The sequence below is a fragment of the Haliotis rubra genome, unplaced genomic scaffold (assembly GCF_003918875.1).
Source record: "Haliotis rubra isolate DU_JTF1 unplaced genomic scaffold, ASM391887v1 Scf44, whole genome shotgun sequence".
Classification (NCBI taxonomy): domain Eukaryota; kingdom Metazoa; phylum Mollusca; class Gastropoda; order Lepetellida; family Haliotidae; genus Haliotis; species Haliotis rubra.
The window spans coordinates 3,075,850-3,101,171 of record NW_025767124.1 but is presented as its reverse complement, the minus strand read 5'-3'; the positions used below and the strand labels follow the sequence as shown (position 1 = coordinate 3,101,171).

Genomic DNA, 25,322 nt, shown 5'->3' with positions numbered 1-25,322 from the left:
CCAGTATTCTGTACGAAAATGAAAAATATATATCCCTCTGTATAATGGGAAATTCTTATGTATTGACAAGTACTTTTGTGTGTTGAGACTTACAGTTAGTTGTGAAACTGTCATGCCATGTACTCTGTGAGCTACAAGGAGTATGACCGCCTCTGTGGTGTAGTGGTTAGAGCGTCCGCCCGGAGAGCGGAAGGTCGCGGGTTCGATCCCCGACCGCGTCATACCAAAAGACGTTAAAATATGGTACTTGTTGGTCCCTACCTGGCACTCGGCATTAATGGGTACAACAAGGACTGGTCGACTCGGAGTCAGTATACTGTGTCTGAGTGGGGTATTCATGCTTCACTGCGGCATGGTATCTCAGTGGTCTAGCACTATAAAACCAGCTTAAGTCTGGGCTAGTACACGCAGCCGCACATACACATCAACACGCATGCACTTCGTCATTTGAGCGAAATATTCTCAAGCACGACGTTAAACCTAATTTCACCTCACCTCACAAGGAGTATGAATTTACAGGGACCGGTATTGGCATCAACAGCATCTCGGTGAATGAGACGTTCTGTGTGACAGGCTCTGATGATGGCTACCTCCGTCTATGGCCGCTTGACTTTGCACATATCTACCTTGAAGCTGGTAAGAGGAACACAACCTTGAGAATGTTTGAGATATTTTCAAATATTCAGTAGTGAAAATAATCCTAGAGTTGAAATGTTTACAAGTTTGTTTATCAAAAGTGTAAGAAATTGTAAGATAAAATAGGTGTGCCTGATGAAGCCAGATGAAACAAGCCTGACATATCACTGACATATTTCAGAGCATGAGGGCCCTGTAACTGTGGTTGACTTGTCTCCAGACGGTCTCAAGATCCTGGCCGGCACAGCTTCAGTAAGTATAGTGGTACTAGTCAGTAACAGTCAAAATGGTTGATGATACATGTTTCGGGTGGGACAGGTTTTGAACAGAATTTAGAAGTGATACTCATTAAAGGTGAGAATTTATGGATGTCAATGTTTGGGGGTATATTCTTACTTCTACATCAATTCACCTGATGATGGAGTCAGAATAAACTCCGAAACATTGTGTTACTCATAAATAGATAGAAAAACATAAATCACAGTAGTTTGTAGATAAAAATCTCACCTGATGATTTGTTTAGGGCAACTTGGGCACCCTGGATGTGTCAACCAAGAGCTACACGACTGTGATGAGGTCTCACACTGGCCGTGTCTTTGGTGTTGCTGTTGATCCCTACCGGAAACACCTGGCCACTGTGTCGGAGGACCACACCATCAGAGTGTGGGATGCAGACAGTCTACAGCAGGTGGGTGGACATAAAGTATGCTGGAATACACAGGGGCCATGGTTTGTATCTTGAAAGGAGAGCATGAAATTACATGTGTTCTAAAACCTGTTTCATAAAATCATGATATTTAACACATGGATGTAATAGTGTCATGGATATAATATCCATCCAGTCATTATACTTATTTCATTGAGAAATCTGGTTGAAATGGACATATAATTGTTTCCTTATCCAGATGTGTATGACATTTGTGTATGACGATCAGCCTTGTTTGTTGTTTCAGCTGTATGACTTCAGCTCGCCGCAGGAGTGTCCATGTGCTATCAGCTACCACCCATCACGCCAGATTGTGGCCTGCTGGTTTTCAGAGTGGAGTTGTCAGAGTGTTCAATGTACAGACTACCAGTATCCTAGCTGAACACAGGTAGGCTTTAACATACTCCAGTACATGTAGCCAGTGTTGAATCTTGCTAGAATATAGGTAGACACTGACATACTCCAGTGTTGAATCTTGCTAGAATATAGGTAGACACTGACATACTCCAGTGTTGAATCTTGCTGGAATATAGGTAGACACTAACATACTCCAGTGTTGAATCTTGCTGGAATATAGGTAGACACTGACATACTCCAGTGTTGAATCTTGCTGGAATATAGGTTGAATCTTGCTGGAATATAGGTAGACACTGACATACTCCAGTGTTGAATCTTGCTGGAATATAGGTAGACACTGACATACTCCAGTGTTGAATCTTGCTGGAATATAGGTAGACACTGACATACTCCAGTGTTGAATCTTGCTGGAATATAGGTAGACACTACTCCAGTGTTGAACATACTCCAGTGTTGAATCTTGCTGAATATAGGTAGACACTGACATACTGTGTTGAATCTTGCTGGAATATAGGTAGACACTGACATACTCCAGTGTTGAATCTTGCTGGAATATAGGTAGACACTGACATACTCCAGTGTTGAATCTTGCTGGAATATAGGTAGACACTGACATACTCCAGTGTTGAATCTTGCTGGAATATAGGTAGACACTGACATACTCCAGTGTTGAATCTTGCTGGAATATAGGTAGACACTGACGTACTCCAGTGTTGAATCTTGCTGGAATATAGGTAGACACTGGCGTGAATCTTGCTGAATATAGGTAGACACTGACATACTCTCAGTGTTGAATCTTGCTGGAATATAGGTAGACACTGACATACTCAGGGACACTGACATACTCCAGTGTTGAATCTTGCTGGAATATAGGTAGACACTGACATACTCCAGTGTTGAATCTTGCTGGAATATAGGTAGACACTAACATACTAAAGAATGTATAGCCAGTGTTGAAGCTTAGCAGAACATAGGTCATCATTGACATACTCCGGTACATGTAGTCAGTCAGTCAGTGTTGAATTTGGGGTGGTGGGGTAGCCAAATGGTTAAAGCGTCCGCTCGTCATGCTGAAAAATGTGTTCAATTCCCCACTTGGGTACAATGTGTGAAGCACATTTCTGTCTCCTGCCTTGATATTGCTGGAATATTGCTAAAAGCAGCATAAAACCATACTCACTCAGTGTTGACTTGTGGAAGTACACACAGGTAGGCATTGCTGTCCTCCAGTACTTGTAGTAAAACAATAATCAATATTGGAAGACTGGGTTCTTTGTGTTCCATGAGGTTTTTTCAATTAATGGACCTAATGAAAGTTTATGATATTGAATACAGAACGATTGTGATGTTTAAAGTCATACTGATTGCACAGTCTGAATTGTTTGAATCATCGGAAATGCAAAGTATACATTTATCTGCCAGCAATGGTGGAGGCAGACAGGGCTAACTACATAGAAAATATCTAACTGAATGGTACCATGTTTTGTCAGACAGCACAGAGGCAAGATAATTGGCCTTTCCTACTCCACATCTGGCGACTACTTGTACAGTGCATGTTCTTTGGGATCTCTCGCCCTGTATGATGCCAGCTCCAACAGCTACAACATCATCCGAGTGCTTGGCAACACTGTTGCACGTGGGGAACGACATGGTCCAGATGCACTTGCAGTGAGCCCCTGTGGAAGACGAGTGGCTTTTATTGGTCCCTCTGATCTCACTGTCAGCATTGTGGATGCCAAGAGTCTGGACGAGGTCTGTATAGCTGATTTGAAACTTTAAAGTAGGGGTTAACATTTCTGCAATTGGACCATGTGAATCTTGACAATAACCCCTTGGACCCCTCAACAAATAATCACTGTAGTTCATTGTTCCAAAGGGCAGTGGGGTAGCCTAGTGGTTTTGCTCGTCATGCTGAAGACCCCGGTTCGATTACCCGGGGACACCTCACTGCTTTTATTCAGGTTACTAGTGCAGATACTACTTACTAGTTACCGTGAAGATATGGTTTAGATTTGGATTTCAGCAACCCATGCATGTTGTAAGAGGCAATTAATGGGATTGGGTGGTCAGGCTCGCTAACTTGTTGATACATGTCATCATATCCCAATTGTGTAGATTGATGCACATCCTGTTGATCACTGGATTGTCTGGTCCAGCCTTGATTATTTACAGACTGACACCATATAGCTGGAATATTGCTGATTGTGGGGTTATTAAATTAAAAAAAACAAATAACACAGAGAGTTGTGTCTTTTATTACCCACGTGGTCAACGTATGGGTAGTTGCATACTATTCTCGTACGTCACACGGGTGTCGTATCACGTTGACCTGTGTCGTAACGACTTGACCTGAGATTCTAACGATTATATTGGATAACCGATGACCTCTCAATTAGGTCACATTCTGACGTAACTATTTTTTCATACATAACAAACACGTGAATTCATTCATTCTACAACTTAAATGCATTGTGGGAATGTAAACATTGCGAACGTTGCCGTGTCGCTGTTTAATTGTGAGTCGAAATGGACATCATATCCGTCGAAAAACATAAACGCAATGGTTCCACCAGTGATGTTAGCCGAATGAAGCAACTGCAAACCAAGAAATGGGGTGCTACGGAGTAGTTTACTGTAGGAGGCTGTACGAGGCGATGACAACTGACATGCATCGTGACGTCGGTTACCAAGGCAGTGACATCATTACAGTGTGACGTCATGCAAATATTGTACTACAGTACAAAACTCTTATGAAACCGGTTTCGGTTTGAAACCATAAAAATAACAAAAATACACTATTTTGTCTATTTAATGCATGTAAGACGTGGGTAATAAATAAAATACCACACTCGATCTCATTACATACGAATTATACGAAACTCGTGACCTTCCTATGTTATCTGACCTCGCTTTCGCTCGGTCAGATACCAAAGGAAGGACACTCGTTTCGTATAATTCGTATGTAATCAGACCTCGTGTAGTATTCTCTATGTATCTAACCACAGGTGATGAAGTTGGACATCAGTAACATAAACCCATCGAACAGCCTGAAGACAACTCTAGACACGGCTGTCAGAGTAGCTTATGCCCCTTACAGTGTCGGACATCTCCTCGTCACCACGTCAGAGAACAAACTCATCAAGTTTGATGCCTCATCGGGAAGGCTTTTAACAGAGGTAATATTTTTATCATTCCTCTTTTATTGATGTTTCTGATGATGTAGGATTTTGTTTCGTTTGTGTTTATTTTGCCAGACAGGAAGTAGTAGATGTAATGGCTTTTGATGATGTGATGGATGTTTAAAGTTGGTGTTCCTGTGTCTGTGTGTTCCCAGGTTGAGCACATACATCGCAGCGGGTGTACGTCACTCACTACAACAAGTGATGGACGCTACCTGGCTACAGCGGGGGACCGAGTGGTCAAGATATGGGACTATGCAATGAACCTTGATATCAACTTTCAGGTCAGTCTGACCACTCTCCTACAACTGACAGAGCCTCATTAACCTAATGACAGAATCTTGTAGGTGGAAGAGAGGATAGAATGTAGAACTAGATTCTGATGTGTCACATGTATCCTTTGTTACAACTTTGTCTATGCTGACAGTCTATCCAAAGAACAACTGCCCTTAATTATACAAGCACTATACGTATCCTTGGCCAAGGGACAAAACAGATTGTTTCTCTTAGAATTCCTTAACCTAGCATATTATATTCAACTTTGAATAAATGATGTACTTTATTGTTTTGGATGTTTCACCTCTGTTTACATATTTCCAGGTGTTCATTGGTCACAGTGAGAACATCTGCCGAGTGCTGTTCACCCCAGATGGGGAAGGGTTTCTCAGTGTAGGGGAGGCACTGTACCTGTGGGACTTCCTAGCGGTCAGGCCACCAACGCCCACTGAGTGAGCACATTGTATACATTGTTTTACCATGGGGGGGTTCAGGGTTAGAAATGCAACAGGTCATCCTCTGTGTAAAGAGAGGGTGGTCAGGCACAGTGACTTGACTGATTGCTTGTTATCATACACCAATCATTATCAATCATAATAACAATCACTAGATTGTCTGTGTGTACAGTCTTCCATATTTGGTTTATTGTTGAGTGTGGCATTAAACTAACTGTGTTATACAGATGCACACTTAAGAAAGTTATATCATCAGGGCAATTTCATGGTTAATTTAAACACAGCACTTGATATATAAAGTTCAACACCTGTTCATTATGCATAATGTGTTGAGGCTACTTCTTCCACTAAATCAGCTGGACTCGTGAAGATCCAGGTTAGAATTGGTCTTCAGTAACTCATGCTTGTCGTAAGAGGCGACTAACGGGATCGGGTGGTCAGGCTCACTGACTTGGTTGACATGTCATCGTATCCCAGTTGCGTAGATTGATGCTCATGCTGTTGATCACTGGATAGACTGGTCCAGACTCGATTATTTACAGACCGCCGCCATATCTGGAGTATTGCTGGGTGTGGTGTAAAACAACTTACCAAACCAAACCAGAAACTAAGTCAGCTGGATGATGAGTACCAATGATGATTCCCTGGGTCTTGTCTGCAAACGGTCTTCGTGCTTAGACAATGATCACTCCTATGCTTTAACATAGACTTGTGGTGTGACAGTTCTAGGGCGCTGATCACGTTATGGAACAGTATCCAAGACCTGTACGTGCTCTGACTGTTGTGAGGATTTGCTGACTTATGGGAGTTGCAGTTGTCCTGCTTAGATTGTTTTGTGGAAGGGAAGCCAGATGAGGGAGCAAGATGTAGCTTCCAAACATTGTGTATCTCTGTGGCATGTTAATACTTACATGTAGTGTTATGAACATTTATGTATGATCTTGGAGGTGATAGATATAGTGAAAGGAAGCCCATGCTCTTTTTTTACAGAGGTCGGCATGTGGACAAGGTGTATGGAGCCAAAGAAATAGGTATGTGATCTTTTTGGTGCATTCAGTTTTTGTATTGCAGTGTTTCATGATGATACTTTGCCAGTTTAAGAGCTGCTTTAATGTGAATTAAGGAACATTTGTAGTTGCCATTTATTGTGACAATATCGGACATATAAAAGGCTGTCTTTTAAATTTTGTTATTAATTTGGTGCGTAATATGCTATATGGCCATGTCTCAAACTAACCTCAGCTTAGAGTTTTGTTTTTATTTGTAACTATTGATTGTTTTTTCTTGTAGATGTGACATCACAGTTGGAAAACATGAGTCGATCGTTCGGCGGCTCCTACACAGACCTACCCAGACATACGCCACCCAAGCCAGCTTCGCGAGGATCTCCTGTCAGGGTGGAGGACCTCAGCTCCATATACAAACACTCAAATGGATGTATGTCACCTTTGAAATACATTTCATATTCAGGAAAATGAACAATTGACATATTGACCAGGGATCTGTTGCCATATGAAATGATGCTATGAACTATCATCAGGTGGAGTAAAGGGATAAATCTAACTGGACTGATGACTTTTGAACTTTTGCTGATTTATTGGTCGGTATTCAGAGAAATATGTGTGTCATGACAGTAGGAGCAGATCTTAGTGACAAGCTGCTTATTTGTGGAAACTTATGCGAAATAAATTACCATTACCCAACAATTATGAGTTGCCTGCATACAAATGTGCATCCTTGGTAGCATCACTTCATTTCTAACTAAATGAAGCCTTTCAAATTGTATTACCTTACGTTACTTTACTGATTGGATACCAGCATCTCGGTTCATATATATACACATGAACTTAATGTATTGAATAATGACCGGTACAAAAGGTGTTACTATGGATGATAATGGATAAAATTCCTTTCTTTCAGTCAGTCGTCACCAAAACTATCAATTGTCGTAGTTCAGTTTAATTTTCTGTTATGTCCAGATCATGATGATGTAGAGTCTGTGACCTCTGACAGAGAGATCATTGTGAGGACCGAGGCCATGGACAACAGGCATGCAGACTCTGAGGAGGAGGAGAACCACCAGGTATGTCGTCATAGAAACAGAACAATCATATATCCAAATACCCAAATATTACGGCATATGTCTTATGAAATTTTGTTCTTTGAAAATGTTCAGTCAGTAATTTAGCAACCTCGTGTAAATGAGGATGATTCTAGCATTTGTCATAATTTATTTTTGCTTCTGCCACACTGTTGAAACCATTCAGTCCCTGGACATGTCAGGATATCATATAAAGTTGTACCCATGGGAATAGTGTATGCTCTTGTCTAATTAAAGTCAAGATAATGTCTCTGTGCAATCAGTTTTATGCTGAATTGACGTTTAGCATGAAAGTTAATACAAAGGCATGTGATATACTTGACAAAAGCTAATGAGATATAAGAGATTGTAGGCAATCTGTCTCAAGTGAAGGTACCCGTGAAGGTCCGGGTTAGAATGAATCTTCAGTAACCCATGTTTGTCGTAAGAGGCGACTAACAGGATCGGGTGGTCAGGCTCGCTGGCTTGGTTGACCACATGTCATCGGTTCACAATTGCGCAGATCGATGCTCATGCTGATGATCACTGGATTGTCTGGTCCAGACTCGATTATTTACAGACCGCCGCCATATAGCTGGAATAGTGTTGGGTGCGGCGTAAAACTAAACTCACTCAAGTGAAGGTTGTACCAGGGAGACTCATACCCTTACTACTCATTGTCATGTTAAGAAAGAAAAGTATGAAATGTTGACCCTGCAGTTTAGTCTCACTGAAGGCAACTTATTCTTCAAGTGATGTAAGGTTATCTATTTGTGATGTTATTTCAACACTCGATCTTCTGGGGGGTGGGGTTGGGGTAGCGAAGTGGTTAAAGCGTTCGTTCGTCACGCCGAAGACCCGGGGTTCGATTCCCCGCATGGGTACAATATGTGAAGCCCATTACTGGTGTCCCCTGCCGTGATATAGCTGGAATATTGCTAAAAGCAGCGTAAAACTAAACTCACTCACTTGATGTTCTGTTGTATAGTTGTCAACAATCAGCAACATACTGTCATATACTGTCATCTGGTGAAGTATGCTGGGGTAGCCCAGTGGTACTTGGTCATCATGGGAAGACCTGGGTTCAATTCCCCACATGGGTACAATGAGTGAAACCCATTTCCTGTGTCTCCTCCCATGATATTGCTGGAATATTTCTATAAGCAGCGTAAAACTAAAATCACTCATCTGGTGAAGCATTCTGAAGCTCAGAAATGCCCTTGTGCAAATATTGGAAAGTCATAACACTTCCTCTGTTACACTCACTACCTCTCTGCCATGGTAATGAATATATCTTCCTGTGTCAGTGCTTTGCCCTAAGCCCTGCACCTGTGTAATCCCAGTGTGAATTTCCTGTCCTAGCATGTGGGAAGGGGCAGTCACTCCACTCAGATCTACCAGCAGTACCAACGCTCACAAACACACACGCCAGTCAAGAAAGGGCCCATCACTCCAACAAGGTTTGAGAAGAAACCTCTGGTTGAAACTCGTCGTTCTCCGACTGTACATAAACATTTCACCAAGCGAGAAAAGGTTGCATCAATGGCTCAGGTATATAATAGGGAGTGTGTGAATGTTGTTTTGTGGCATAGAGTCCAATAGCAATCCTTGGATTGTCTGGTCCAGACTTGGGGATGTATCTATAAAGATTTGTAAAATCCTCCGTAGTTAACAGTTAGCTCCAAGAGTTATCTGTAAATGTTTTGAGACAAACTTTTAGCTCCGTCCTAAGGGTAACTCTAATTAAAATCCTTGGCAAGTAAGGACTATTAGAACTTTCTGATTATCTAATTATCTGCAAACTGACATCACACAACATGTATATTGCTATGTGTGGCTTAGTGCAGGAATGATTGCAGTGCAGGTAGCCAGTATGGTACCAGAATAGACAACCAGAGGATGTTAACTTTGTAAGGAGCAATGGTAAGAATTAGTCCTGAATGATGCTTGATTCAGGGATAAATTGGCCCAAACTGTTGATAGCCATCATGCATATTTCCCAGAAGGAATAATGTAAGTGTCAAAGCTAAAGTCTTCCTATTTTCAGAGGCGATATACCGCCCCACCCAACCAGGCTGGGTTGAAACTGAAGTCAGTGATGGGTTACAATGGGAATGGTCGAGGCAATATGGTGTGGCATGCAGAGACAGGTTGGTCTTGTTCTCAAGGTCCATAACATGGATATATACAGTGGCCATATACAGTTATACACTACATACAGCAATAGTAACAATAGTGTGCTGATAAATGATGGTTGGAGGGTGGAGACACTGATATGTCTAGCATCACTAATGTACTCCTGGTGGTGTGGTATTCCTAGCCATGTAGTGATCCATGGTTTAATTCTGTATTGATTTTCAAATGTCATTTTCATGGAAGTTTGCAGTTACACTTTCTGATTCCAAAAGACCCAGCCTTACATTATTCCCATAAAAAACAACAATTTATAAACCTGATTGCATAGTATTGCATAATAGTCAAAATTAACCAGTTACGTACGTTAAATACAAACCGGCCGATAGCAAAGACTTTTTATACCCCCGCTACGAAGTAACGGGGGTATATAGCATTCATTCTGTCCGTCCGTCTGTCCGTCCATCCCGAAACTTTGTCCGGAGCATATCTCTTAAAGTTTACATGCTAGGTTCACCAAACTTCACACACATGTTAATCATTACCCATTGATGTGCCTTTTGCTATTTTAAAGTTTTTTCAGAATTTAGGTTTTTTGCTGTTTCCATGGAAACACAACTTAGACTGTGACTATGAGGATGTCATCTTGTCCGGAGCAGATCTTCCAAACTATACATGCTAGCTTCATCAAACGTGGTACACATATCAAACATGATCCCTTGATGTGCCTTTTGGGGTTTAGATCCAGATATGAATTTTATTTGTTGCTGTTTCCATGGAAACATGACTTAGTGCCAAATATGTTTGATTATTTTGTCCAGAGCATATGTCTTAAAGTTTACATGCTAGGTTCATGCTAGGTACATGCAAAATGTATTTGATGGTTACCTGACTATGACATATCATCGAAACTATACATGCTAGGTTCACCAAACTTAATACACAAGTTAATAATGACCCACAGAAATGCCATGTGCTAAAAAAAGCAATCTTCATCTACGTCCACTTCATTGTGTGCAACATGAGACAGTCAAGATCAGTTGTATGTCAGGTTTCAACGGAAAACACAAAAAATCTAGTTTCCATAAATTATTACCGTAGTCAGTACATGCCAAAACTATTATCTAACATGTATATAAAGTTTAGTAGAGTCAAAGAGAAAGTCTTGTGAGCTGCTGATCCTTGTCACATTATATATATCAATATCAGTCATTTCCATGTCCCAAAGTGGGAAGCGGGGGTATGTGAGCTTTGCTCACTTCTACACTTGTTTAGGTCACATGTAGATTTCACTGATAACGGTGCATATTACGTATTGCAATAGATGTTGTATCTCACGTATCAAGCTGTGTATCAACATGCCAGGTGTGACATGTCCCTCCTCCTGGAGCCTCTGTATGTTGTACATCTCACTGTCTGTATTGCAGGCTTGTTGTATCTCACGTATCTAGCTATGCATCAACATGCCAGGTGTGACGTGTCCCTCCTCCTGGAGCCTCTGTATGTTGTACATCTCACTGTCTGTATTGCAGGCTTGTTCTTCTACACCAGTGGCTGTGTCGTCATCATGGAGGACCTCAACAATGGGGAACAGAAACATCTCATGGGTAACATGTCGCTACATGCTGTTATTATTTTCCCCCCCCCCCATCACCTCGTCCGTCTGTCCGTCCGTCCATAATTATTTTGTTTCCAGAGCATAACTCCAAAACCTTTCAATATGTTTCAACAAAAATTGGTAGAAATATCAAACAGAACCTAAAGTGGTGCCTTTTGCTATTTACAGAGTTTTGTCATTTTTATTTTTCTCGGTTTCCATGGATACGATTCGGACTTAGTCCCAAAAGTGAGGGGTGGGCTTCGTTTCCGGAGCATAACTCAAGAACCATTTAATATTTTTCAACAAAACTTGGTAGATATATCAAACAGATCCTAAAGTTGTGCCTTTTGCTATTTGCAGATTTTTGGCATTTTTATTTGTCCCGGTTTCTATGGAAACGATTCGGACTTAGTCCCATAAGTGAGGGGTGGGCTTCGTTTCCGGAGCACAACTCGAAAACTTCACAATATCTTTCAGCAAAACTTGGCAGATATGTGAGGCAGATCCCAAAGTGGTACCTTTTGCTATTTGCAGATATTTGTGATTTATTATTTTCTCAGTTTCCATGGAAACAATTCGAACTTAGTCTCAAAATTGAGGGGTGGGCTTCGTTTCCGGAGCACAACTCGAAAACTTCTTAATATCTTTCAGCACACTTGGCAGATATATGAGACAGATTTTGAAGTGGTGCCTCTTGCTATTTACAGATTTTTGGCATTTTTTTTTTCGGTGTGTTTTCATGGAAAGGATTCAGACTTAGTCCCGAAAGGGAGAGATGTGTTTCGTTTCTGGAGCACAACTGGAAAACTTCACAATATCTTTCAGCAAAACTTGGCAGATATGTGAGGCAGATCCCAAAGTGGTGCCTTTTGCTATTTGCAGATTTTTGTGATTTATTATTTTCTCAGTTTCCATGGAAACGATTCAGACTTAGTCTCAAAATGGAGGGGTGGGCTTCGTTTCCTGAGCACAACCCGAAAACTTATTAAAATATTTCAGCAAAACTTGGCAGATATATGAGACAGATCTTGAAGTGGTGCATTTTGCTATTTACAGATGTTTGGCATTTTTATTTATTTTGGTTTTCATGGAAACGATTCGGACTTAGTCCCAAAAGGGAGGGGTGAGCTTCATTTCCGGTGCACAACTCGAAAAGCGTTCAGTATCTTTCAACAGAACTTGGCAGATATATTAGGCAAATGTTGAAATGGTGCCTTTTGCTATTTACAGATTTTTGGCATTTATATTTCTCATGATTTCCATTGAACTGATTTGGACTTAGTTTAAAAAAAAAGTCAAGTCAGTAACTGATTTGTTCTTTCAAATAAGTGGGGCCCGGGGGGATATGTCATCTTCTGATGACTCTTGTTACACAGTTATAAGGTTTTGTGAATAGCCTGTAATTCAAATGTTATTAGTTTTGTTTGCTAGGAACCAAACTGACGCTTTAATGGACAATATCTGTGTTTCAGGACATGTTGAAGAAATCTCAACCATAGCTCTGCAAAATGATTGCCAGGTAAGAAGTTTGAACTCAAGTAATGCTGTTTTCGTAGTCTTCTTTGAAAATGGTAAAAAATGTATCAAGGTACTGTTATTGAATTTGACTGCCAAACAAATTGCTTGAAAATCAACATTGCCTTCAAATTTTATTGAAAGGGACATTCCTGCATTAAAAATTGTTTATGTAAGAGAATTGCTATCCTGATGCTTGAGTCAAAATAGCCATCCAATGGAACGAGGGAGACAGGTTAACTTTGTTAGGAGGGGCCATAAAAAAATTAAAAGATTCTTTACCAAGGGACAGGTTATTATTTGATCAATACTATCTCTAGACTTTACCCTCATTGGTAGATGAAAGTATTTGTGGTGTGTATTGATGTGACATGGGTCCAGTATGTCAAAGGTTATCAGCTTTGGGAAGTTGGTCATTTACATAAAGCTCATCAAACATGCCTTGTCCTCTGTTTTCGCTAATTAAAGAATACTTTTATACAATGATGATAGGACTTGTTAGTTTTCTGTGTGCAGATGGTGGTGTTCAGGTGTACTGACTATTCCATATGCCTATTTGCAAATGCTGGTGTCAGGATGTACTGATTAAATAATATTGCTATGTTGTAATGGTAGTGAGTGAGTGAGTTCACTTTTATGCTACTTTTAGCAATATTCCTGCAATGCTACAGATGCTGGTGTCAGGGGTACTGTACTGACTGGTGTCATTCCATGCCTCTATATACAGATGCTGGTGTCAGGGTGTACTGACTATTCCATGCCTCTATATACAGATGCTGGTGTCAGGGTGTACTGACTATTCCATGCCTCTATATACAGATGCTGGTGTCAGGGTGTACTGACTATTCCATGCCTCTATATGCAGATGCTGGTGTCAGGGTGTACTGACTATTCCATGCCTCTATATACAGATGCTGGTGTCAGGGTGTACTGACTATTCCATGCCTCTATATACAGATGCTGGTGTCAGGGTGTACTGACTATTCCATGCCTCTATATACAGATGCTGGTGTCAGGGTGTACTGACTATTCCATGCCTCTATATACAGATGCTGGTGTCAGGGTGTACTGACTATTCCATGCCTCTATATACAGATGCTGGTGTCAGGGTGTACTGACTATTCCATGCCTCTATATACAGATGCTGGTGTCAGGGTGTACTGACTATTCCATGCCTCTATATACAGATGCTGGTGTCAGGGTGTACTGACTATTCCATGCCTCTATATACAGATGCTGGTGTCAGGGTGTACTGACTATTCCATGCCTCTATATACAGATGCTGGTGTCAGGGTGTACTGACTATTCCATGCCTCTATATACAGATGCTGGTGTCAGGGTGTACTGACTATTCCATGCCTCTATATACAGATGCTGGTGTCAGGGTGTACTGACTATTCCACTATTCCATGCCTCTATATACAGATGCTGGTGTCAGGGTGTACTGACTATTCCATGCCTCTATATACAGATGCTGGTGTCAGGGTGTACTGACTATTCCATGCCTCTATATACAGATGCTGGTGTCAGGGTGTACTGACTATTCCATGCCTCTATATACAGATGCTGGTGTCAGGGTGTACTGACTATTCCATGCCTCTATATGCAGATGCTATATACAGATGCTGGTGTCAGGGTGTACTGACTATTCCATGCCTCTATATACAGATGCTGGTGTCAGGGTGTACTGACTATTCCATGCCTCTATATACAGATGCTGGTGTGTCAGGGTGTGTACTGACTATTCCATGCCCCTATATATGCAGATGCTGGTGTCTGACTATTCCATGCCTCTATATACAGATGCTGGTGTCAGGGTACTGACTATTCCATGCCTCTATATACAGATGCTGGTGTCAGGGTGTACTGACTATTCCATGCCTCTATATACAGATGCTGGTGTCAGGGTGTACTGACTATTCCATGCCCTATATACAGATGCTGGTGTCAGGGTGTACTGACTATTCTATACCTCTATATACAGATGCTGGTGTCAGGGTGTACTGACTATTCCATGCCTCTATATACAGATGCTGGTGTCAGGGTGTACTGACTCATTCCCTCTATTCTATATACAGATGCTGGTGTCAGGGTGTACTGACTATTCCATACCTCTATATACAGATGCTGGTGTCACAGATGCTGGTGTCAGGGTGTACTGACTATTCCATGCCTCTATATACAGATGCTGGTGTCAGGGTGTACTGACTATTCCATGCCTCTATATACAGATGCTGGTGTCAGGGTGTACTGACTATTCTATACCTCTATATACAGATGCTGGTGTCAGGGTGTACTGACTATTCCATGCCTCTATATACAGATGCTGGTGTCAGGGTGTACTGACTATTCCTGGTGTCATGTACTCTATATACAGATGCTGGTGTCAGGGGTGTATTCTATACCTATACAGATGCTATTCTATATTCCCCTATATACAGATGCTGGTGTCAGGGTGTAATGACTATTCCTGTACCTATATACAGATGCTGGTGTCAGGGTGTACTGACTATTCCATGCCTCTATATACAGATGCTGGTGTCAGGGTGTACTGACTATTCCATACCTCTATATACAGATGGTGGTGTCAGGGTGTACTGACTATTCTATACCTCTATATACAGATGCTGGTGTCAGGGTGTACTGACTATTCTATACCTCTATATACAGATGCTGGTGTCAGGGTGTACTGACTATTCTATACCTCTATATACAGATGCTGGTGTCAGGGTGTACTGACTATTCTATACCTCTATATACAGATGCTGGTGTCAGCTAGTGGGTCGTGTGGTCTCAGCAACAGTCAGCTGTGTTTCTGGGACGTCCAGCAGCAGGTCTGTAGGAAGGTCATCAACCACCATGAGCAGGACGTGGTCTGTCTGGCATACTCTCGGGATGACAGGTTCCTCATATCTGTGGGTGAGTCATCGTGCCAGAATCATTGATTAGTGTGTTATAACTGTATCAGTCCTTGTATTCACTAGAACAAACTTATTAATGTGCTGTCATGTGGAATTGTTTCTGGCAAAACAACTATTAATTGAACATTACCCCTTGTGAGAAATCAATGTATAATCTGTTTGCAGTGAAAACATACCGATGAATTTCATTTTAAACAAAAAATGTAAATCAAGTAAGTGAAATTAATATTGTGAATCCTCATAATTTTACCTTCCCAATTGAACATTCAAATCTCAGAATTTTATTCAACTTAGATAAAAGTTGTTTAACAAACGATCATAGTTTCAAATCCCTATTTTTGCTTTGTATTACAAGAGGGTACACGCAGTAGTTGGAACTGTGAAACAAATGCATGTGCAGTACGTGATGAGCATTAACTTAGACTACCGTAGAAACCAACCCTATTGTTTTCAGGGTTTCATTTAATATGCATACCCCCTTGTAATACAAATCAATAATAGCGATTTGAAACTATGATCATTTGTTAATAAAAAATTCTGAGATTTTAATGTTCAATTCTCAAGGTAAAGTTATGAGGATTCGCAATCTTAATTTCACTTTATTTGATTTACTTTTTTTGTTGAAAGTAAAATTCATCGGTACGGTTTCACTGCAAACAGACTATAGGTATGATCCAAGAGCTGAAAATAATGCTATGGCATTCCTGAGTAAGTACTAAGCACTAGAACATGGAAGCTTGTAGTACATAGAAACTGTTGTTGTGGCAGGTGACTACCGGGAGTGTTCCGTGGTGGTGTGGTGCACACACACCCTGTCACTGCTGGCGTCCACGAGGACAGCATACCCTGTGTTTGACGTCAAGTGGGACCCCTACACTGTCAATGAGTTTGCCTCTGTGGGAGAGAAGGGGACTATCTTGTTCTGGCTGCTGGATGAGACAACTAGCGATGTCAGCCTCAACGTTCACGAGGCGGAGGTTCCGGAGGAGCTCCTGCAGGCACATCATATGGTATGTTTGTTTGTTTGCTTATTTGTGTGTTTGTTTGTTGTTTAACGCTGCACTCACCCATGTTCCAGTTACATAATGGTCACCTGAAGATACTCATCTTGACCAGATAATCCAATGGTCGATATTTAAAGGAACGTTACATTGATCAACCAGGTCACTGAGTCTAAACACTTGTGAAGATCCGTGTTAGAATTGGTCTCCAGCAACCCATGTTTGTCAGAAGAGGCGACTTATGGGATCAGGTGGTCAGGGTCACTGACTTGGTTGACACATGTCATCGTTACCTAATTGTGTAGATTGATCTTATCATGGTACTTTTAAAACTGTTATCATGGTACTTTTATGCCTAGCACCCCCTAACAGGTGTTTATGAAATGCAGGGTATAGTCCAGTTATGTCAGCACCCCTTCAGAATATGAATGTGGTGTCCATAGTGTCTGTCCCTATTGCTGCTACTGTGTGATATAACTTGCAGGGTGTGGGGCAACTTATGTCCTAGCACCTTCCAGAATATGAATGTAGAAAATATGTAATTTCAGTTATGTCCTAGCACCCCCTTCAGAATATGAATGTGTTGTCCATAGTGTCTGTCCCTGTTGCTACTGTGTTATAACTATGATATAACTTGCAGGGTGTGGGGCAGGTACATTTCACATCGCTGGTGTTTGCGGGTGACAGCACTCTGTATGTAGGCAGCAACAATGGGAAGGTGTCTGCCTGGGACACCCGCCACAACACCTGCTTCATGCACTGGGAGGCAGACTCCTCAGAAATAGGTAACACAATGAAAAACTCAGAGGCCAGAATAGAAGTGATCTCATTTGCCACTGAGACCAAGTTAATTTGTATGTTCAAATGATATTATTGGTGTTCATTAACAGGTACTGGGATAGAGAACTTTGACAATGTGCCATTTTCAGGATTATTAGCCATTTTCTGCATTTAGAATGGGCCAATGCCCTTGTATCAACAGTAAACTTCAAAATTTTAATGGGCCATATTTTTATAATGTGCAAAATGGCCCATGGCCCCTGCCTTTCCCAATCCCTCCATTAAAGGGCAAGTTTACACGACAATTAACCTTTTTGTCTTGCACTTTTTCATCATAAAAAGTGTTTGTCAAATAGTTTTATAGCCCAAACAGTACAGATATCAGAAGCAACTAATTTATTTTTTTCGTTATATCCATTCATATTTTCAACATTAACTGAGAATTCTATCTCCATAATAAACACACCATGGCCTATGTCCCTTAGAAATGACATCATTGGTGCCCGACTGATAAACGAATGACGTTGTTAGACCTTATTAGACTCATTTCATGTGGTGCAGGTATATGTGTGGTTCTTGTGTCTCGATGTGCAGACTACTGTTTTAATCCACCTGTTGCCTGGCTGTCAGTTGGCTTGGTGATCAGTTCCACACTGTGATGACGTTGAAGTTTGAAAAGAACATACATTGTACAAAACTTGTTACCTCGTAACTAAATTGTACAACATTCAACTGGAGTCGGTCTCCTTTCCAGCAGTATCTTCACGAAACTAATGTATATGCACTACATCTATGGGTGAATGTGCCGGCATTCTAAGTTTTGTACTTAATTCCCAAATAAATCGTATATGTCCCACTCCTCTTCAACCTTCATTTTGATGTCGAAACCATATCCAAATACATCACGAAGATAAATGCAATATGCAGTTTTGAATTCTTTTTCCTTTTATATTATCCATTCATTGTAGGGCAGATTTACTGAAAATTACATGCATCGTATATCTCGCCAGTTTTGACACATCACTAAATCACCATTCATTACGTTTTGCGTAATTTATATTTTATGGTTCACCAGCCTGTTTTGTACATTTGAGTGGAGGAAATGTTTACTCTCATTACAGGTCTGTTGATCAGTCGAGGTGGTCGACTGTTGACAGCAAGTGTGGGTCGCAATGTCCGTTTGTGGTCAGTTGTTGGGGTGGGTGAGATGAGGCTTCCAGGCGAGAATAGCGGGATGAGGTCGGGGACTCACCATGGAGGACGAGATGACACTGGACGGACCCATCACATGCACAGCGTTTGATGATAATCTGGACATGGTGAGGCAACAGTATGTGAAAGAAATCGTGCAAATTACTAACATATCTGACTTCTAAAAATATCTATAACATTGTATGGCTTCTACTGTGGATTTGTAAGTACTGAGCTTCTGAAAAAGCATTGTTCAAAAACTATTTTGACACCTTACAAGGCATGTTTGGCTCAGCTGCTGCTATGCCAAGAACATGGATTTGAATCCAACATCCAGATTGGTCTAGCAACAGCACACCCATGCCTGTAGTTTCATCAAAGTGGTAGATATATAATGACTTTCTGTATCCCAGTAAATATTTCAGTGAGAGTGTTTACAAGCTGTGTGTGTTTTCAGGGTATTGTAGGGACAGGTGCAGGCACTCTGTGGTACATCAACTGGTCAGAGAGGACCAGCATCAGGCTTGTGTCTGGACACATGAACAAGGTGGGTAACTATTAGTGATGTGGATAGCTGCTTCATGATGAGATAACCGCTAAGTGATGTGGATAGTTGCTTAGTGATGATGATTTTAAGGGGGTCACCCATTTTGTTTTGGGGAGCTGGGGGCAGCAATTTTGTACACATGCACTAGGGGTCAGCAATTTTGTACATAAAAAATATGTTTAAAATTATGCTTAGAAATTATGGGAATGGGGGGGGCATTGATCCTGTACATGACATGCAAGGGGGGTCACTTATTTTGTACATAAATTTTAGGGGGGGTCATGCACATTGTACATGCTTCTCCATAAAAATCATCACCACCACCCTTAGCCATAAATTATGAACGGTCCCTAAAAAATATAGGAAGACAGTTTGGTGTCCTACAAATATATTGTGGGATCCAGTCTAATCTACCCCATGTTTGTTGTTACATAACTGTGCCTGTGTTCCAGGTGAACTGTCTGGCTGTGACGGAGGGCAACCTACTAGCATCGTGTGCTGATGATGGTAGTGTTCGGGTGTGGTCTGTCAAAGACCGGGAACAGGTTCTGCAGTTCCAGGTTATGGAGCAGGTGAGTACCTGAGGCAGTGTGGTTGGACTTAAGCCAGTGGAGAGCAAGCCATAGTTAATCAATGACACCCTTCAGTCAGTCTTCCTTGCCCTAGATGGGTGGCCAAGTGGTTAGAGCAGTTTGCTCTGCATGTCAGAGGGATTGTGGATAGCAGAATGCATGCTTGCATGTTGGATACTTTAAAATACAGAAAACCACTTTGTCATTGTAACTGATATAGAGAGATAAAAATACCTGATTTATCATCTTCTCAATGGCAAGACAAAAATTAGAAAGTGGGTATGAGTTAAAATTCATCAGGGGCAATTGGGTAGCCAAGTAGTAATCATCTTTGATGATCAAAATTGATCTTTATAAAAAATGGATCACTGTGTTAGTATTATCCGTCATATGGCTGGAATATTGCTAGAAGCAGCTTAACATCATTCCAATGCTCGCTGACTCACTTTTATTCTCCAGGGGCAGTAAACAAATTTAACCAGAAGCTCATGTGGCATAGGAAGATTTAGTATTACTTTCAGATCTGAGCACATTAACTCAGTGTCCTAACTGACAATTTCCTTTTCATATTCAGTCCTGCACATGCCTGGCATTTGCTCCCAACAAACCAGAACTGACCATGTCCATCTTGACCCCATCTGACCCCAACGTCATGTCCCACTCAAAAGTAGGTGATAAGGCCATCCCCTACATTGTGGCCGGCTACAGTGACGGCACGGTGAGGATGTACGACGTCAACAAGGTGGAGATGGTGCTGAAGATGCACCCACATGCAGTGACTGTGACAGCCATCTCCTTCTCTTCAGATGGTAGGTGGGGATAGGAAATCTCAATGTACTAAGATGTTAATTGTTACTCAATGTTATCAGGGTAGCTAAACATAATTGTTGATCAATCAGTTGAAGATCAGAGCTACAGATAACTTTTTGGGTCATTGAGTTAGGTACTCACTTGTGTTCATCTCAATTGGGTATCCTAATTTTCCTTTGAGTAACCAAATAAATTGTACCCACCTCACTCAATATAAGAGAATATGAGAAACGATAAGAAAGACTGCAAGTTGCCAAGTTTATGTACCTTAGTTATGTTATCTATTCACCAGTACGCAAGCTAAGATTATATATTTTTGTGTGTACGCATGTAAGATCACATTTATTGAGTATTTACAAAAAATCAAGCATAGTAACACACAATAAACTTAATTGGAATTGAGTTTTCACAAATATTTGCGTAATTTACGCAGATACCTCTGAAGATTTAACATCTTTCCTGTTATGCATCCATCGTGTAGCCATGACATGATTTGCTTGTCTAGATCCTTTGTTTTTGAGTGTATTAAATCACCGCTTTTAAAATGATTCATACCATTGACCCATATACATGTACCACCATACCCTTGTTTTTAATCTCATTTCAATGTCTTGATGGTTCTTGATTTGAGTTTCATGCTGTCTCAAATACAACTGCAAAGTTTCCTGTTTATTATTACTCAGGGAAACATCTTTTCCGGCTGCAATTTCAATTTCTCTTAATTTGATTGAATATATTGAGGACTAAATCAGACTAGTTATAGTCAGAAGTCAGAAGCGGTATTTCAGTTGCTCACTGCAAGCTCATAAGCAAAGCTTCCAAAAACAGAGGTGTATTGTAGTGGACAATCAAGGATGGTCTGTCACCTGGGCAACGTGTTCACTCATCATTCTGCTGATCTGGGTTTGACTCCCACATACAGAGTGTGAAGCCAGTTCTTGATGACTCCCACATACAGAGTGTGAAGCCAGTTCTTGCTGACTCCCACATACAGTGTGAAGCCAGTTCTTGCTGACTCCCACATACAGAGTGTGAAGCCAGTTCTTGCTGACTCCCACATACAGAGTGTGAAGCCAGTTCTTGCCGACTCCCACATACAGAGTGTGAAGCCAGTTCTTGATGACTCCCACTGTGATATTGCATGAATGTTGCAGAGTGGTGTAAAACCATACTCACTCAAGAGATCAGCACTATAGCTGAAATTGTCAAGGTTAGCAGAGATATCACTATGTTTGGAGGTTGAATTATCCTCATTTTTTCGAAAGACATGAAAGGTATCTCCCTAAAACAGCAGTATATGTCTGCTGTTGGCAATATCATCTAGTTGTTTCTCAAGACAAAGTGACAATGGACTATTGTATGTTGTCATGTAAAAAACAGTACAAATTAAGCAAGTTGGCTGGTACAACACTTGTCTTGGACACTGCAGGTCGTATGATCATCTCTGGTGGAAGTGACGGCCTGATAGCTGTAAGCAGCCCTACAACAGGGATGACCGTGAGGGTGATCACTGACCACAATGGCACACCCATCACCAACATTGATGTCACCTTCAAGCAGGTAGGCCAGTCTAAGTCATAGCTAGTTTAGTTTAGCTTAGTTGGTGTCATCAATACAAACATCAGGGTTTATTCTTTTTCAGAAGAAGTCCTCCTTGGGGTACTTATAAGCATTAAAATGTCCATTTTAAAAACCTACGACAGTTGTAACTATATTTCAATAAAAATATTTACAAAACGAAAAAACACGTTCTGCGTTATGAGACCACCCCTACAGGGCCCCTGTGGGGCCCCCTACCGACAAGAGCAGGTAACTCTAGCCGACAACCTCGCACCTCACTTTTCATGCTGTCGTCTTACAAGAGAGACGTGCGTGTCGTTCATTGATGAAAATGAGTGCTAAAGAATCAACTAATGTATGTATGGTTCCTCTTTTCTCTCGCACGGGCGCTAGATGGAATTGTAGGTTGATTTTTTCATTCATGATTGTTGTAACTTAGTCGGACAGGCTCCATTTTCCAGCCAGGTGGCAGGCAAGATGGCGGTCGGTTTGGCTTCCTTCTGTCCTACAGTTGTAACTTTTTTGAGTTACATCGCTAGGGTGGTAGGGTATTTTCTTGTACATTACTATTGTAGGCTTGCCTAACGTTTTCACTTTCAGCAATGTAAGGTGAGTTGGGTAAGTTTTTTCATATTTTTTTTACACTATATGTTGCTTGCATTTTCGCCTCTTGTTCATGATACATGTTAAAGGGTTAAAACTGCCTTAGCTTTTCACATAGGGTTTATCGCCCGTGCGTATTATGTTTTACTTGTGTTGCATATATGTGTGTATTTTAGACTGTACATCAGTTTCCATTAAAATGGTTCTGTTTGTTACAGTTTCACCCGTGCGTTGCATGTGCGTCCATGTTGCCACCACAGGATACTCACGATGTGTGCCTCCGTTGTTTGGCTGTTGATCACCATGATGATCTAACTTGTGAGAGTTGCCTGCTTTTCTCACCCAAGACGACTAAGTGTCGGTCCACTGCTGCAGGCGGGGGGGGGGGACTTATGGGCTCAGGACCCACCATCTAAAGCGGCTAAAAGTAAGAAGAGTTCTTCTTCTACTAGCAGGGGTGGGGGTAAGTGGGCCAAGGCGGCGGATAAACCTTCTTCCCCTATCCCCTCCACTTCCATTCAATCAGATTCTGCACCCCTCCGTATTACTGATTTAACTTCTATTTTGCAGCAACAGATGACTTCGGTTCGCTCGCTGATGTCGGACGCGATGTCCGGTTTCCGTGAGGAGATCGGCTTCCGTTCGGGAGTTAGCGGCGCTCCGGGGTCGTCTGTCGGGGGTTCCAGCTGACAAGCGGGGGTTTCCCGAGCGCCGGTGCTACCAGTCGACTCGGGGCCTTACGTTGCTTCGGGGAATCCTGTTTCGGCAGGCTCTTCCCTGGGTCCTCGGCGACCTGGCTCATCCTCGAGCCTAGGGTCGATCGGGCCAGGCGCCTCGGCTCTTATGGCTCCCCTATCTTTGTCCGTGGAGCCGACTTCCGTGCTTTCGGAGGTGACTCTGGATACCGAGAGTTCGCTTCCGGGGGAGCGGGAGGAAGAAGCCATGGATGAGGATGGGGGGCATGAGGCGTCGGGGGAAGGTTCCTTCGCGCTTGGTCCGTCCCTGCGGCAAGTAAGGGAACGCATTGCTTCCATTTTGCCGCAGGTGGTCGTGCCGTCAGATGACCCCGACCCCGCGGAGTTTCGTCTCCCTGGGGAGGCGTTTGCTCCGTGTCGGGTCACCAAGGCCCACTTGCGTATTTTACCTTCACTGATTAGTGAGGTTATTAACCCTCTCCTCTCAGGTGGCAGGTCACGCTTCGATCTCCCGGAGCTGAACCAGCACTACCTGATGGGAGAGGGGGCTCTTTATGACCCCGGTGGTAGATGAGTGCATTTATGCCTCAGTTAAGCCCTGGGGTCATCTGGCTATAGCTGCCGTCGGCTTCGTCAGGGTCGGCGCGCCTCCGTTACTTCCAACAACCAGGTGTTGAAATCGGTATATCGCCTTTGAAGAACAATACCGTGACGCAGTACAACAACTTAAGGTTTCCGTCCACTCAGCATACCTCTCGGCCCTGCAGAGGAAGCTGGTGGACCAGGAGGGCGTGGACGACGACGTGTCCACGTTAGCGAGGCAGCTCACGGAGGTGCATTCACATCTGGCACGTGACGCCATTCGGTCGTGCGCTAGCCAGATGATGTCTGCTGTTATGGGCCTCCGTCGGTTGTGGCTGTCTGTGGCCAGATATTCACCGGCTACACAGCAGGCGCTGCTGTCTCTGCCATTCAGGATGGGCTCAACCCTGTTCCCGGGGGCATTGACAGTGGTCAGGGAGGCCGCGGAGGCGGTTAGCCAGTTTAAGGACTCAAAGCCCTCAAAGTGGCTTGGCCACTGTCAGGAGTCGCCTCCATGCGAGCAGAATTCCTGCACCAGTTGCAGACACAATTCTGGCTTCGCGGAGGGATTCGACTAACTTACAGTATGAGGATAGATGGGCCTGTTATGCGCGCTGGTGTGGAAACAGAGGGATACTTGATCCCTTTTCTTCGACTGTAGTCGAAGTTTTGGAGTTTTTACAGTCTCGGTTAGAAGCCGGCCTAGCCGCGTCTACTATCCGAGGCTACTCCACAGCTATTTCAGCTTTCCACATTCCTACCGAGGGTGCCCTTTTAGGACAACACCCTCTGGTTCAGCGTTTCTTAGCAGGTGTGGACAGAGTGTGTCCGGTCGTCCGACGGACAAGTCTGCCATGAGATCTGTCCATCGTTTTAGATTGGCTATCTAGTCCTTTTTTCTACGATATGTTGGGGTTGTCGCTTCAACTGTTAAGTTGGAAAGCGGCATTTTTGGTGGCCATTACATCAGGTAGACAGGTTGGGGACATTCATGCTATGTCCTCAGGCCCGGAGCTTACCGTTTTTCACAAGGATAGGGTAAGTATTCGTTTACCTGATTCCTACCGCCCAAAAATCGATAAAGCGTTTCATGTCACCGCTCCTATTGATTTACCTGCCTTTA

General features: G+C 42.3%; 1 protein-coding gene across 1 annotated transcript in view; it reads left to right on the top strand.

Annotated features, from left to right (window-relative positions):
- LOC124289382 (WD repeat-containing protein 90-like) overlaps positions 1-25,322 on the top strand; it is a 65,557-nt gene that overhangs the window by 35,658 nt on the left and 4,577 nt on the right. Inside the window, 25 exon segments of the mRNA XM_046726004.1 lie at positions 520-636; positions 818-888; positions 1,160-1,324; positions 1,590-1,664; positions 1,666-1,730; positions 3,190-3,451; positions 4,705-4,875; positions 5,034-5,162; positions 5,479-5,606; positions 6,600-6,640; positions 6,900-7,046; positions 7,589-7,692; positions 9,052-9,240; positions 9,737-9,839; positions 11,355-11,429; positions 12,895-12,941; positions 15,700-15,856; positions 16,627-16,868; positions 17,500-17,644; positions 18,761-18,881; positions 18,883-18,958; positions 19,288-19,377; positions 19,830-19,949; positions 20,524-20,758; positions 22,189-22,319. Of these exon segments, the coding sequence (XP_046581960.1) occupies positions 520-636; positions 818-888; positions 1,160-1,324; positions 1,590-1,664; positions 1,666-1,730; positions 3,190-3,451; positions 4,705-4,875; positions 5,034-5,162; positions 5,479-5,606; positions 6,600-6,640; positions 6,900-7,046; positions 7,589-7,692; positions 9,052-9,240; positions 9,737-9,839; positions 11,355-11,429; positions 12,895-12,941; positions 15,700-15,856; positions 16,627-16,868; positions 17,500-17,644; positions 18,761-18,881; positions 18,883-18,958; positions 19,288-19,377; positions 19,830-19,949; positions 20,524-20,758; positions 22,189-22,319 (3,206 nt within the window).